We start from the raw sequence: 15855 nt of genomic DNA, 5'->3' as shown, positions 1-15855 counted from the left end.
CAACATAAATAGTTAAAACACAATAAAATCCCCATAAAAACCCCAATTAAAAGTTACATATAACATATCACATAACATATAGCGGCGGTGGTCACAATTCTGATCTTAGTTCAGCCTGGTGGAGAGAATAATGTTCAGAAGAGGGTGGCACCAATACAATAAATCTAACCATGATCTCGATGTTAGAGATCTCAATATTGGAGGGGATCCTTCGATGGATTAGTGGGAGAGCTGCCCTGGCCTCAACCATATGCCTGGCGGAAGAGCTCCGTCTTACAGGCCCTGCGGAAAGCTGGTAGATCCTGCAGGGCCCTTAGCTCTTCTGGGAGCTCGTTCCACCAGGTTGGGGCCAGGACTGAAAAGGCCCTGGCCCGGGTCGAAGCCAGGCAAACATCCCGTGGGCCCGGGACAACCAGTAAATTCATACCCGCAGAGCGGAGTGCCCTGCGGGGGGCATAAGCAACCAAGCGGTCCCGCAGGTAGACGGGACCCAGGCCGCGTATAGCCTTAAAGGTCAATACCAATACCTTGAATCTGATTCGGAAACAGACTGGTAACCAGTGCAGATGACGAAGCACCGGCTGAATGTGGGCCCTCAAAGGTGTTCTAGTGAGGACCCTGGCAGCCGCATTTTGGACCAGCTGTAACTTCCGAGTCAAAGACAAGGGAAGGCCCGCGTAGAGCGAGTTACAGAAGTCTAATCTGGAAGTGACCGTTGCATGGATCACTGTGGCCAGGTGTTCCGAGGACAGGTAGGGCGCTAGTAGCCGGGCTTGGCGAAGATGGAAAAATGCCATCCGAGCTACATTGGTGACCTGAGCCTCCATAGAGAGGGAGGCATCAAATGTCACTCCCAAATTCCTGGCAACTGGTGCAGGAGTTAATTGCACCCCATTCAGGCATGGGAGGCGCGCTTCCTGGTCCAGCCCTCTTCTGCCCAGCCACAGGACCTCCGTCTTAGAGGGGTTGAGTTTCAGGCGACTCTGCCTGAGCCATCCAGCTACCGCTTCCAAACAGCTGGCAAATGTATCCGGGGTGGAGTCCGGCCGGCCGTCCATTAGGAAGTAGAGCTGGGTGTCATCCGCATATTGGTGGCAACCCAGCACATAGCCCCGGACCAGCTGGGCTAGAGGGCGCATATAGATGTTAAAAAGTGTGGGAGAGAGTATCGCCCCCTGCGGAACCCCACAAGGGAGCTCACAAGGGCTCGACAAACTCTCTCCCATCGCAACCCTTTGCGTCCGGTTCTGGAGGAAGGAGACCAGCCATTGAAGCGCAGTCCCCCTTATTCCAGCTCCGGCGAGGCGGTGTACCAATAACTTGTGGTCGACCACATCAAATGCGGCCAACAGGTCTAGAAGCACGAGAATGGCGGAGCCGCCCCGATCCAGCTGGCGCCGGATATCATCCATGAGGGCGACCATCACAGTCTCCACCCCGTGGCCAGGGCGGAAGCCAGACTGGTATGGGTCGAGGGCCGAAGTTTCATCCAAGAAACCTAGGAGTTGGTCCGCTGCGGCAAGTTGTGTAACTTGCTTTTCTCGCTTATTGTAAGCTACCTAAAATGCTGGCAAAGTGGCGTATCCAACTGCTAATAGTGAAAACAATCTCCATCATGCTCAACTACCCCCTTACCAAAAACTGGCCACTAAAACTGGAGCACACGATGGGTGGGGGTAGAAGCGTTGAATGCAGTCAGGCAGTTGTGTTCTGCTAGGGCCCTACAAATCCTTAAAACGGGCTTGGTTACAGATGCTATGAGAGAAGACAAAGCTCTCTGTCTGTGAAGGACATTCCCTATTCCTTACTCTTCAGACTGCATTCACTCCCAACATTTCTGTATAGGTTACTCAAGAGACTGTGCAGAAATGCTTCATGGACAGGAATAGGTTTCCTGGTCCCACAGCCTCCCTCCCCACTGCTTGCAAAGGCTTGCAAAGGCTTAGAATCCCAAAGTCTCTGCCATGCTTCCCAAAAAAGAAAGGGATGGGAAACCAAGGAATTCTGGAGTGGAAGGTATGGAAGCAGACCCTGATGTTGCAAATCACATGGGTGACGAATTTAAGAAGAAGGGCCTGTAGTACTTTGCTTCTCCCCACTTGCTTTCATGCTTCTCCCAGGAAGAATGCAGCAATAAAAACAATAAAATCAGAGTCCAGTAGCACCTTCTATTTGTTGGTCTTAAAGATGCTACTGGACTTCGATTTTATTGTGCTACTTCAGACCAACACGGCTACCTATCTGAATCTGCAGTTAAAACAAGTCAAGCTAGACTCTACTAGGAAGAAGTCTTCCGAGAACAATGGGGTCCTTATTTGAACTATCCAAGAAAGTAAAATATACTGGGATAGGAGGGTTTTTTTATTATTATAATATGTTCAGAGTCAAAATCATATAGCTTTTACTAATATCTATTATATGTACTCATTTTGTTTCTATCTTTCTGAAAAATTAAAAATTATACATACATACATACATACATACATACATACATACATACATACATACATACATACATACATACATACATACATACATACATACATACATACATACATACATACATACAGCTAGCAGCCTCTGAATGGATCACAAGGCTGAAAGAGGGAAGTTGAGGGAATGTGAACAGTAAAACCATTTATTGATAATTATTGTTGGGAACCTACAGAAAAGTTTATGCTTTGCTTATACTGGGGTTCCTAAACTCTGCACTGCTTGATCCTTGGCCGCTCCGGCGTTCTTTTCCTTCTCCTTCAGTTTCTCAAGGGCCTTCTGCTTCTGTACCTCTTCGAAGACCTGAAGAGGTAAACGAACAACAGGAAGAGAAATAGAGAGAGGTGAGTGATCTGCTGTAAACCTAGGTAAAAGCAGAAAACCAGAGTCCATGTTTTTATTGCGTTTAATAATCTATTGCTTTTGAGCCCTCTTGACAATGGCTTAATAAAAAGGGCAGGCACAAATCTTTACAAAGAATCTATATGGTTTTTTCCAGTTTCAAGCCTCTGCAACTCGCCATTTCCCCACAGCCATGGCTGGTGGCTTCTCAGTCATGACTGCTGTCCCAGATTCCCAGGGCATCTGAGAGGGCTAAAGCCCATCTGTCTTCTAAGTGAGGACCAGGGAGGCTTTTAACACCTCCACATCCTAAGTTGCATTTATGAGACTGTTCAGCCACAACAAACATGCCAAACAAGATGCTGCCGAGGAATAGTGGGTTATGGCTAGCCTTTAAAAAAGCAGTTTAATATACTCTATCTAGCACCTGTATTCATTAGTGTTCCCTTGCCCTGCATTCACTATTTGGACTACAAGCTTATTCCTAATTAATGGTCAAGTTCAGGTTATCATAAACTGACAGGTGGGAGTTTCTTCATCACCTTAGGGTGATTTTCCATAGGTCACTGAGCAAATCTAACAGCTTACCTGTTAAAGGTAAAGGTAGCCCCTGTGCAAGCACCATGTCTGACCCTTGGGGTGACGCCCTCTAGCGTTTTCTTGGAAGACTCAATACGGGGTGGTTTGCCAGTGCCTTCCCCAGTCATTACCGTTTACCCCCAAGAAGCTGGGTACTCATTTTACTGACCTCAGAAGGATGGAAGGCTGATTCAACCTTGAGCTGGCTGCTGGGATTGAACTCCCAGCCTCATGGACAGAGCTTCAGACAGCATGTTGGTGATTTTACCACCCTGCGCCACAAGAGGCTCCTACCTGTTAACTCCTTTCAAATTTACTTCTCAGGTTCATCTTCCTATGCATGACGATTCTGTCTGCTGAAGCTCACATAACCTGTGCAAGCTGAGCTTTCCAGTACCCCAGAGCAGGGGTCCCCAACATGGCATCAACTAAGTGCTTTTAGAGAATGGGTGGGGCTCTGGGACTTTTGCCCAGCAGGACGTCTGATTGGCTGGGCATATGAAATGGTGAAGAGATATTAGAATTACATACAACCTTGCTCCCTGACAGTTTGTGACTGGCTCTGCCACCTGTGGCAGCCATTTTGTGTCAGAATTCCAAAGGCTGAAACGCCAACGGACCCGTCAGCCGAAGAACTGGAGGAGAATGACAACCTGACAATGGCAATTCCACCAGCAATATTTAAACGCTTGAACCTGAGCCAGTAGTTCTAATCCATTTACTGTTTACTGAAATACCATTATTTACAGAAACGCAGAGGTGAATTTATAATGAGCAACATTATGTTAACATGAAATAGTTGTGTCTTGCCAGAATCAGACAGAGACATTCACTGTCGAAAATGAGTGATATTTCCCGGGGCCCGTTCTGGCTCTGGTTCAAACTTTGAAGTAAATATATCTGGTGGGATTGCCATCATCAGCTTGTCATTCTCCTCCTCCAGAACTCCAAAGGTGCCTTCAGGCTCAATAAGATTGGGGACCTCTGGTCCAGAGGCATGGGAAACCTGAGCCGGGCACTGTCTACATACCCTTTTGCAGAAGGCTTTCTTCACCAGCCAGCGCTGGGTGGCCCTCCGGTTGTAGAGTGGGGGTAAAGTGTACTCAATGCCCAGCTGCTTGCATGTATTCTCAAAGACATCATACTGTTTGTTTCGCAGGGTCTTCAGCAGCAGATTCCGACGGTCCATGGACATCAACATTTGGCGACGGTTTTTTTTGTCCTGGAGAAGGGACAGAGGTTTATTCACCGTAGGGCTATCAGCTGATACTTACTCAACTAATGCATTCATTTCCTGCTTTAAATTTAGTCACATATTGAAAAGTTTCAGGGAAGACAACGTGCTGAAGGAAGGATGCAGTTCCCCCGGAAAAAGATTGCAGTGAATATACACTGCTGTGGTTTCTTGGTGCACGGCGCCGGCTGCAACCGGCCACAGATTTGGTGCAGGCCGCCGAAAAAGCCGCGTTAGCGAAACGCGGAAGAAAGCGGAGCTTCCGGGGGACCAGGGCGCAACTAGAAGTGGCGCCAGGGTCGCCGCGTGCATAATCGGTTACTCTGGGTTTTGCCGCCGTTGCATCCCGTGCGTAAGCAGTTTGCTTCGCATCTTCCCCCTCTGCGTTTTCCATATGACCCAAAATCACTGTTTCGGCGGCCGTGCATAATAGGCCAAAGAGGTTTGCAACCGCCTTCCCTTCCTCTCCGCGCTACAGACACATTGTGGGTTAGGTCAAGAGAACTCTGACAGAACTGCTCTGAGAGAACCGCTGTAACAGGACTGTGACCGGCCCAAGGTCACCCAGTGAGGAAGTGAACTTGGCTCTCCAGATTGGAGGCTGCCCTTAACTGCTTTGCCAAGCTGAAGGAAGTGCTTTCTTCATCATAGCTGGAATATGAAATATTGCCTCTCAATGTGGCTTTATTATACACATACAGAAATCTGCAGTTACCTTATATCAGAGCAGCGCAACAAGCTCAGCAACGTGCACACTGACTGACAAGTGCTCTGTGGGTTCCCAAACAGAGGACCATCTATCCCGACGTCTCCTACCACAGACTGAACCCCAGGCCGTCATCTCTGCCACTGGACCACAGTCCCTCCAGGATTGAAAAGACATCTTAATCTGAATAAAGTCTCTAGCAGTGGGTGCAGGAGAGAAGGACCTACAGCTCAGTGACAGAGCATCTGCTTGGCATGCAGAAAGCCCCAGGTTCAGCCCCCGACATCACCAGTTAGAAATGACCAATGAGGTGCAAGATGTGAAAGACCTTAGCTTGAGGCTCTGGAGAGCGGATGCCAGTCTGGGTGGACAATACCGGCCTCGCTGGACCAAGGGTCTGTTTCAGTATAAAGCAGCTTGGTGTGCTTGCATTTGACAGAAACCGGAGCAGTTTCAGGCTACTGCTGGAGACGCATCCCTCATGAAGTTGCAGCTGACTTATGATGATCCCATGAGGGGTTTCAAGACAAGAGGTGGACAGAGGTGCTTGGCCGTTGCCTGCCTCTGCTCGGTGACTTCCCCGGTGGTCTCCCATCCAAGTACTAACCAGGGCCAACCCTGCTTAGCTTCCAACATCTGGCCAGTCTGATCAGGATCAGGGCACATGTCTCTTATGGACATCATCACATATAAACGTCTTGCTTCAAAGATCACCTTGTGGAACTTCTGGAGGTGCTCCTGCATCGTGCGGATCTTGGCCGTCAAGTAGGCGACTAGAACGACAAATGAAAGTCACTGTAGGCAGCTGGGTCGTAAGGGAATATTTTCTTTTCCCCCTTTTTCGGGCGTGTGCTGTCAAGTCTCAGCCATCTCATGGCGACCTGGTAGGGTTTCCTCCTACTTTGTGTTTAAATAGTGAATGGTCAAATGCGTATCTTAGGGTGTATTCACTCTGGGATTTAAATTATTGCTAGGTTTGCCCCATCTCTGTAGTGTCTTCACTTAACCAAAGCCAGTTTGGTCTTATAGTGTTGCCGAAATGTCCAGCAACAGCAGCTTGCAAGAGACAATCGGAACAGCCTGGGAGTAAAATGATTTCTTTTAGGCAGAAATCAGTGGGGAACAAAATGCATGGCATCACATTTGGACTGAGCTTCTAGCCTTGCAGTGCCGCCTGGTTTACAAGGGACACTGTGCCTTGTGCAGAGTTGCATGAGAAAGTGCTTTTGCTTCAGCCAGTATCATGTTTAAATCAATCCTTGCTGCAAGGGATCAGGGGGTGGTCAAACTTCAGCTCTCCAGGTGCCTATGGACTACGATTACTATGAGCCCTTCGGAGGGGCTCATGGTAATCGTAGTCCAGGGGTATCTGGAGAACCACTGTTTGGTCAGCCCTGGACTATGGGACAGCCCCTGCTTCTCAGCTGCATGTAAACAAGAAGGGGAACAACAACAATTTGCTGTACAAATGGCACCCAAGAATGGCAGGTGAAAACTGGCTGCTCAAACAGGTAAGTGCAAATGCCCACTTGATAACATGGTTAAGAAGTCAAATCAAATCCTGACTGCACCCAGAGAGCATGGCCAAGGAGCCGCTCCTGTTCACAAAGTGACAGAAAGGACAAAGAGCCTTTTTGTGACAAGCTTTCTAAGACAAGGGGACTGCTACTAGCATCACAAATGTGCTCTATGCAGGGCTGGAAGTCGGAGGAGGACCTCTGAGTGCCAAGAAACCACCCCAAGCAGCCTACTCCCTACACTGGGTTTTGCCAAGCAGTAGTCCGTTGCAGCTGCTTGCGAAAAAATGTTCTTCTGACAGCTTCGCTTCCTGACACAAGGCCTTGGCACCATTGCCTCACTGTGGTTTTGAAATCTGGAGCTGCAAGAGGGTTAGGGGAGCAGGCGGAGGCTTCTATGCAAAGAAGACGGGCTGCGAATGGGAAGTGCCCACCGATATTTTCTCCCCTTCCAAAATGCTCAGGTCTGGATAACAACAACAACAACAACAATATAAGAAGACTATTCCATTAGGGCCGAGCCCCATCCATTTAAACAGATAAAAGCATCAAGCAAAACTCATCAACACTTAACTCGAGAGATCCTATAACTTTAAGATGCTCAGCCTCAGAATGATGGGTATTCTACTATTGGTAGAATTGCAGACATGGAACGAAACCCAAGAGATAGCTGGAGTTTGCCCAGTAAGTGGCTGCCCAGCTTCTGGTGGAAGACCTGACAGCATGCAGCTGTCCTCAACTGCAGCTATCCAAACGGGAAGCACTAACTGAGATCCCAATCTTGTTTATCTTGAAGGCGGTAGCAGGAGAGGCTCCGTGGGGCCAGAAACACTAGAGAGAAAGATGAGCTGGAGCTAACATTCTGACCTGCCCTGCTCTCATGAACACTTCTTTTTCGTGGCAAGCTAATTAAAATTTTAAAAATCTTGATGGTGGGGGTGGGCAGCTATGAGGTTCCATTAAGGAGGTTATTCTTATCTGATTCGTTGGCAGATTCCTGACATCTATTTTTGTTGTTGTTGATCTAGCGGAGTGTCACGAACCAAGGCTACTTTCTTTTAAGAGGCATGAAAACTGAGACATTCTTCATAGTAAAGAGTTCAGAGTTGTTGTATTAAGTCCAAGAGGGTCCAACTGGAAGTATCATTATAGAAGTATATTGCTCAGAACAACTGCCTTGGCCAGTCTTGGGGTACATATAGATCCCCCCCCTTTCCCTACCAAATACACCATTTTCCCACCATTAGCCATTCCCACAGCAGGAGGGCTTTTATCTTCAAAGGACAGCTAGAACAAAGTGAAATCTCCAATTTTACACATAGTGGCCAAAAGGCAGCCAGAACTACTTGCTAGAGCAGGCTTCCTCAACCAGGATTTCATGAAACCCTGGGGTTTCTTCATCGCCTTAGGGGGGTTTCCTGAATGGGTGGTAGTTAATTAATTTTTAATATATTTTAAAAATGTGTTGAACATTTATTGGGTGATATGACCATACGGCTGTGAAAGTTGGACAATAAGGAAGGCCGAGCATTAAAGAATTGAGGCTTTTGAACTTTGGTGCTGGAGAAGACTCTTGCGGGTCCCTTGAACTGCAAGGTGAACAGTCCTAGGTCAGTCCTAAAGGAGATCAGCCCTGACTGCTCCTTAGAAGGCCAGATCCTGAAGATAAAACTCAAATACTTTGGCCACCTCATGAGAAGGAAGGACTCCCTGGAGAAGAGCCTAATGCTGGGAGCGATTGAGAGCAAAAGAAGAAGGGGACGACAGAGAATGAGGTGGCTGGATGGAGTCACTGAAGCAGTAGGTGCAAATTTAAATGGACTCCGGGGAATGGTAGAGGACAGGAAGGCCTGGAGAATCATTGTCCATGGGGTCGCGATGGGTCGGACACGACTTCGCAACTAACAACAATGACCATATATGGTCATGTCAACACGTTACCTGTCCCAATATGGCCAATGATGGGCCTGGAGAGGGTGGGAAGGGGAAGGGCCCCAGGAATATGGCTTCCCAACCATATTCTGCACAATCGCACCACTTCTGGGGCTTCTCAAAGCCTGTAGAATGTTTCAGGGGTTCCTCAACAGTAACAAAAATTGATAAAGGCTGCACTAGAGTTGTAACATGCAGAGCAAGTGATAGTGTCATGAAGGACACCTGCAACTGCCTAGGAACAGGCTATAGTTGTGCGTGAGCACTGAGAGCCAGACAGAGGAGAAGGGGTGGGGGAGAGGAAAAACAGGAAAACAAGAGCCCAATAGCTCCTAGGACTCTGGTTCACCTTTTACCTGAATCCATAACATATAGTAAAGGGCTACATGACACAGAGTGTGTCTCACTGAGAAGGTAAGGAAGAAACTTTTCAAGGGTTGTCTGAATTTTTTTTAAAGTCAAAAACTCCTTTGGACTGAAGTTTGTTTGAACATCAGAATGCTTCTTCTGGAATCTTTTACACAGAGAGACGGGTTCAGGGCAAGGCCAGTCTGATTTGCTTTATTCCCACATGAGCAGTAGAAAGTGGTGGTGCAGGAATGTGCTGACAGGGCAGCCCCGGAGCATTTTCAAGGCAAGAGATATTCAGAGGTGGTTTGCCATTGCTTACCTCTGCATAGCAACACGGGTCTCACTTAGCGCATCCCAAACGAATACTAACTGGGGCTGACCCTGATGAGACCGGGTAAGCCAGGGTACATGGGTAGAAAATACAGGCCTTGCTTATGTACTTAAAAAAGGGAGCCTCTTGGTTTCTGCCTCCCCAAACAGTTCAGCAGTTTTTTAAAGTCAAGGAAATAATATCCTTTGAGAGACAGAATAACTCAATCTTGAGAGCCATCTTTTGTTATGGAATGTCAGCATAAGCAAAGGAGGAGCATGAAAAAGGAGGGACAATTTTACCAGGATCAGGGGATCTTCATGACTCCCCTTTATTATCCCACCAGTAAAAGGAGGCCTTAGTACCCTCTTCTCCATCCTTCATTGAGCAATAATTTGGGAGGTATCAGAGTTAAGGGCAACACAGTGCTGCATAAGCACCATCTAGCTGTCCCATTTCCTCTGCCACCTTCCTCTGATGCAGCTCCCTTGATGCAGAAACAGATTCATAAAATTCAGGAGAGGGAAAAATTCTTCTCCATTCCAAGCACCCATAATCTCTTTAATATAGATGGGGAGATTTCTTCCTGTATTGCACAAGGTATGCGTTTAGGTATTGCTCCTCTTTGAATGAGGTCCCTTCTCTAGTTTCTTTGTCATTTGACCTGCTCTCATGGTTTGACCATTCACAGGAATTTGGGAATGTTATGCATTTAACAGTCAACACCTCAACATCTGAACTTGACTCAACCCTGTTCTGTAGGCCAGATGCCCTCCAGCACAAAGGAGGCCTATCTGATTCCCCCCTGGTTCAACGCTGCAAGGCTCATATGGGACACTGAAATACAGCTGGTCGTTTTCACATGGATGTTTTTGCTTACTTTGAACTTCAAGAGAACTGGAGTCATTGGGGTTCTTCCGCACTTTCGCAGCCAGCTGCTCTTTCTTTATTTTCACTTTCTCTCTCTGCAAGAAAAAGGGGAAGACACAAAGCATATCTGGGGTCACTGCCCATGGATTCCCTGTTGTGCAATGTGACTGGGGAGAGACTGACAAGAAAGTGATCTAGCCTTTATTGGAAACATTACGTCTAGTACTAAGGACACCTCCCCAGCAGTTAGGAGTAGTGCTTAGAGAACTCTAGAGCAGGAGTAGTCAACCTGGGGTCCTCCAGAGGTTCATGGACTACAATTCCCATGAGCCTCTGCCAGCAAATGCTGGCAGGGGCTCATGGGAATTGTAGTCCATGAACCTCTGGAGGACCACAGGTTGACTACCCCTGCTCTAGAGCATGACAGAACTATTAGAACTGGTGGTGGAATGCCCTACCTAATGAGATCAGGGTCCTGCAAGACCTTAATCAGTTCTGGAGGGCAGCTGAGGCCCAGAAATAATGTCACAAAATGCTGGCCTTCCTGCTTAATAGTCCATCCAGAAAGGTAGGTAGACAGACTCTCCAAAAATTCCATATGGCTCCCTCAGCTTAATAGTCTATTAGTATAACACCTTGTGGGGAGATGGAGGTGAATTGTGTGCTTTAATGCAATTTATAAATAGATTTTTTTCTATATGAACTTATTTGTATCTTAATGCTGTTATGAAATCTTGTTGTTATCCACCCTGAGCTGCTAGGGAAGGGTGGTATACAAATGGGAAATTAGACCGCTGGGAGGGCGATCTAAAAACCTAATAAACGTAACTATTTTAATTATATGTGGTTTAGTTTGATTTGAATGGTTTTAAGCCATGCTTTTATTATGCATGCATGTTTTTAATGCCAGCTCCCTTGGTGACCCTGATGGCGAGGTATAAATTTTGTAAATAAGTAAATAAAGCTTGGAAACTGACCTGACTTGCCATTTCCAGTGACAGAATTCTTTTCACAACATCATCCACCCTATGGGAGAAAAGCACAGAGAGCCCCTTGGTTTCTGCCCCCTGAACGGTTCACCACTTTGAGAGCAGCCTCAAGAAATCTTAAGGTCCAGGAAATCATGTCCTTTGAGATACGGAATAACAGTTTGAGAGCCTTCTCTTGTACTGGAAGGTCATTGTACACCAGGCTTTCTCAACCAGGGTTTTGTGAAACCCTTGAGTTTCTTGATGGTCCTGGAAGGGTTTCCCAAATGAGTGAGAGTTAATTAATACTTCATGTTGACCCACCCCTGACTCCCAAAATGGCCAATGATGGGTCTGGAAAGGATGGAAGGGGAGGGCCCCGGGGTAGGCATGTACACAGCTATACTTCCCGACCATATCCTGCACATTCACACCACATCCTGGGTTTCTGAAGAAGGTTTCAGGGATTTCTCAATAGTAAAAAAGTTGAAAAAGGCTGGTGTAAGCAAAGGAGCAGCATGTAAAAGAGGGACAATTTTACCAGGCTCAGGAGATTTTAATGACTCCTCTCCATTATCCCACTTCGTAAAAGGAGGCCTTAGTACCCTCTTCTCCATCCTTCAGTGAGCAATAATTTGGAAGGTACCAGAGGTAAGGGCAACACAGTGCTGCATAAGCATCATCTATCTTTACCATTTCCTCTGCCACCTTTCTTTGACACAGTTCTTGGCTTTAGAAACCTTACTTGTCGATAATTGGAACCTTGGCATAACTTTGCATCAACATCGTAGGAGGAATGTCATCCAAATGGCTCGGGATTTCTGCACAGAACAAACACATATAAGTATAAAGGCTGCCTTTAACCAAAATCACTCTAGTTAAGCTTTCTGTTTCCATCAGGGATCAGCGGGATATTTCTGGACCTAACAAACCGGTGCCTGAGCAGACTACAGCTTTCTTCAGCTGTTGGCAGGCATAGAATATGGAAGTGCCATGCAGACTAAAGTAAATTTCCAGCTGAGAACACTTTAGTGGCCCAGAAGTCAAAAGAAAGCTAGCTCAGTGCTTTTACTTAGCCAAAAATACATGCAGAATGGGTGGTGGATCTGTGTCAGTCTAGTCAGCAGCTTTTCAAAAGGCAAAACATTTCAGCCTTCTATCTGTCAGGAAGACAGATAATGATCTTCAGGACAGGGGCCCAAAGAGGTGAGATGACAAATCACAGCAGTTTTATTGCATTAATAGTACATGACACCAAACTTTTGGAGCGGTTCAGAAGAGAACTGCAGAATTATTCAGAATACAAACCTGTCTTCTTTTTCCGGACAGCCCTGGGATAACCCCTTGCTGTTTGAAGGAGTGGACTCTTACCTAAACAGAGAGGGAGTTATTATAAATTGTGACATTTCACACTTCTCCCCTCAAAAAAAATGCAACACCAAGAAAGGCATTTTCTTTTTGAATAGTTAATGAACAACAGAGCTGAACCGGGAGTTAGGAAGTGTACATTGCGCTCTTCCATTATCTCCGATATTAGTATGGAGAGGGATGGGGGGGTTTTTGCCGCCATGTTGGTATTAAAGTTTTAATGGGGGTTTTAATGGGGTTGAGATTATTGTCACCCGCCTTGAGCCTGCGGGGAGAGGCGGGAAATAATAATAACAATAACAATAATATTCTTTGGACAGTTTGAAGAGCCCTGCCATTCTGAGAATGCCATCCCAATAAGGGGCTAATTTTTAAGCTTTGAAAGACACTTTCAAGTAATATGAAATATAGCTCCATTTACTTGTGGGGATGATTTGGTATGTGTTGAAATAACATAATTGGATATTAATCAAAGTTCAATTCAAAGGGCTGCTTCTGCCCTTGTCCCATCTACTCTCACTTCTTGCAGGTCATGCCATCCTTTCCCTTCCCAGGTGGAAACGGCCTCTATCAGCCACAGGGCCTCTTCAGGAGACACTGGTTACCTTACAGCAGCCAGTCCCCATGCACCATTAATTTTTAAAGCATGACATTCACACATGTGATGCCTATTTCAAGCTATAACACTGTAGGTGCTGCTTGTCCAGAATTTCTAAGCCCAGAATGGCACTGTTTTCATGCCACACTGTATATGAAGCAAAAATGAATGAACTGGGATGGGTGGGTTCTACTGAAGAGACAAATATAGAATAGTACAGACGCACTGGGAAACCAATATGGAAATAAAAAATATCCAAATTGGACTTATATAGAGTTGTCTCTCTTCAGTTTCAGTTATTCTTTAATTCTTATTTCATACAAGTCCCAACGCGTTTCGCCCACTGGCTTTGTCAAGGGACAAATTATTAGTGTTTCAAACAAACTTCATATAAGTAAATACATGTCTCTTAGACAGAGTATAAGGTCGTATTAACCGCAGCTACTCCTAACTAATGGCATTGGGACTTGTATGAAATAAGAGTTAAAGAATAACTGAAACTGAAGAGAGACTACTCTATAGACGTCCAATTTGGATATTTTTTATTGCCATATTGGTTTCCCAGTACGTTGTATATGAAGGCATCTCCTGAATTACAGGTCCTCTCCATCTCTTCCTTCCTTCATTTATTTTATTTATTTAGATTTTTATACCACCCTTACCTACGGCTCTGGGCGGTTTACAGAAAACATTTCAAAACATTTACATGGAACAGTATCAGTATCAATATAACAATGCCTCCCATTCTTCCCTTCCTACCTTGGCTTTGTTCCAATACTATTTATATATAGCAAAGGTTCACAAGGAAGCATGACTAATCTAAGAACAGTTTGGTGGCATGAAGGAACTAGAATGTATTAGTCAGGAAGAGTGGTTTTTTTTGTGAGTTAGGCTAGTCTTCAAATTGGATACAGTATTCCGCAGTTTAGGTCTTCCAAGTAAAAGGAAGTAAGAAGCAAGTTAAAGATTACTTAATGTGCTTTTAATAGATGTTTGATGCACTTTCAAAAACATTGCCCTGCCAGCAATTCAAACACAGTGCAAAAGATCACAGTGCATTAATTATGCAAACTGAAATGAAGACAGGACCTCAGCTTACTGCTTGGATTGTGAGCATGTCTTTGGTGGATCATAGGGCAAGACTGGGAAGACCCACGTCCAAATCCCCACTCTGATATGGAAGCTTACTGGGGGACCTTGGGCCAGAAATACCCTCCCAACATAGCCTGCCTCACAGGGCTGTCATGAAAAAAGAAATGAACTTGAAAAGAAGAATGCAAACCACGTTCAGCCTCTATTAGGGAGAAAGATAGGGTACAAATGAAGCAAATAAGTAAATATGCTTATGCCTGAATGAGAAAGCATAAAGAGATCCCTTTGACTTCAACAGGTCTTTATGAAAGACACAGTTATGAACTTTCTGGGATGCTCCATTACCTTACTCCTGATACTGCATCAAGGGATAATTACTAAAGTGTCCTAGGTTGGTATGGCTTTTCTCTCTGTAGTGCCAATATAACAGGCAGAAACTCACTAGTTAATGTCCTTCTCTACACCATACAACAGCTATTGCTTCTTCCTGTGTGTAATTGGCCTGCAGAACTCCCAGGGGCTGGGAACAGGATCAAGAGCAGGGGTAGTCAAACTGCGGCCCTCCAGATGTCCATGGACTACAATTCCCAGGAGTTATATGGGAATTATAGTCCATGGACATCTGGAGGGCCACAGTTTGACTACCCCTGATCAAGAGCATCAACCGTTCACTGTGCGTCACGCCTCCACGAAGACAAGCTACGCGGTTGGCACTTCAAGGTCGCTCACCCATATTGAGGCTGCTTTTATTTTTTAAATAAGGGGTTTAAAACACGTGTTGGAGCAAAAGGGAATTTCTGGAGCATAAAAGCGAACCAGGCAGCCGAGCGATTTGGAACCGAATCAGGTTTCATACTCAGGCTGCCAACTCTGGGCTGGGAAATTCCTGACGATTTGGGGGACGGGATTTGAGGAGAGCAGGATCCTCAATGGCCATGCGGCACCGTAAAAGCCACCCCCCAACGCTGCAGTCTCCTCCTGGATCCGAACGGAGAGCCTTACTGGGGATCCCTGTCGCGGTCCCCGCATTCCACCCCCGCACCAGCGCCGTCGCCAAGCCCCGCAACATCGCCCCACTGCGACTACAGTCGCCACCACGGCTTCCCTCTTCAGAGCGTGGGCGCCGCCATCTTGTGACGACAGAAGGCGAAGAACGCCGAAAGCATCGATTGAAGGCAAAGAAAGCGGCTCGCCGACCTCAATGATCGAAGGGCGCTCTGGAGCCCCAAGGGGGCGTTTCAAGAAGCGGCCATATTTGCATGGGGAGCTCCGCCCACTAGTGGCCGTTGAAGGGTGAGCGCTACGAGTGCTGGAAGGTCTTTGGCGCTCGTGGAGGGGAATGGCCATAGATTTGCAAAGATGTGAGGCTGGGTAGGGGTGCAGTCTTGGAGGTCACGCTGGAGTTCTCCCGGAACTGCCCACAGGGCAGAGTTAATTTCCTCTGGAGGAAATGATTGCTTCAGAGGACAAACACTACTACAGCCATTTTCAATAG

The 15855-nt window shown here is 46.4% G+C and overlaps 1 protein-coding gene across 1 annotated transcript; it reads right to left on the bottom strand.

Moving 5' to 3' along the window:
* Positions 1 to 2624: 2624 nt before the first annotated feature.
* Positions 2625 to 15568, bottom strand: MRPS15 (mitochondrial ribosomal protein S15). The gene is made up of 8 exons (XM_077337287.1): positions 15363 to 15568; positions 12611 to 12673; positions 12048 to 12123; positions 11312 to 11360; positions 10345 to 10429; positions 6069 to 6127; positions 4445 to 4636; positions 2625 to 2796 (listed from the first exon to the last, which is right to left on the bottom strand). The coding sequence occupies exons 1-8, from the start codon at positions 15427 to 15429 to the stop codon at positions 2686 to 2688; spliced, it is 702 nt and encodes a 233-aa protein (XP_077193402.1). The 5' UTR covers positions 15430 to 15568; the 3' UTR covers positions 2625 to 2685.
* Positions 15569 to 15855: the final 287 nt, after the last annotated feature.

Source organism: Paroedura picta, chromosome 5 (assembly GCF_049243985.1).
Source record: "Paroedura picta isolate Pp20150507F chromosome 5, Ppicta_v3.0, whole genome shotgun sequence".
In the NCBI taxonomy this organism is placed as follows: domain Eukaryota; kingdom Metazoa; phylum Chordata; class Lepidosauria; order Squamata; family Gekkonidae; genus Paroedura; species Paroedura picta.
The sequence above is the reverse complement of the archived record's forward strand: the minus strand, read 5'-3'. Positions and strand labels throughout refer to the sequence as shown.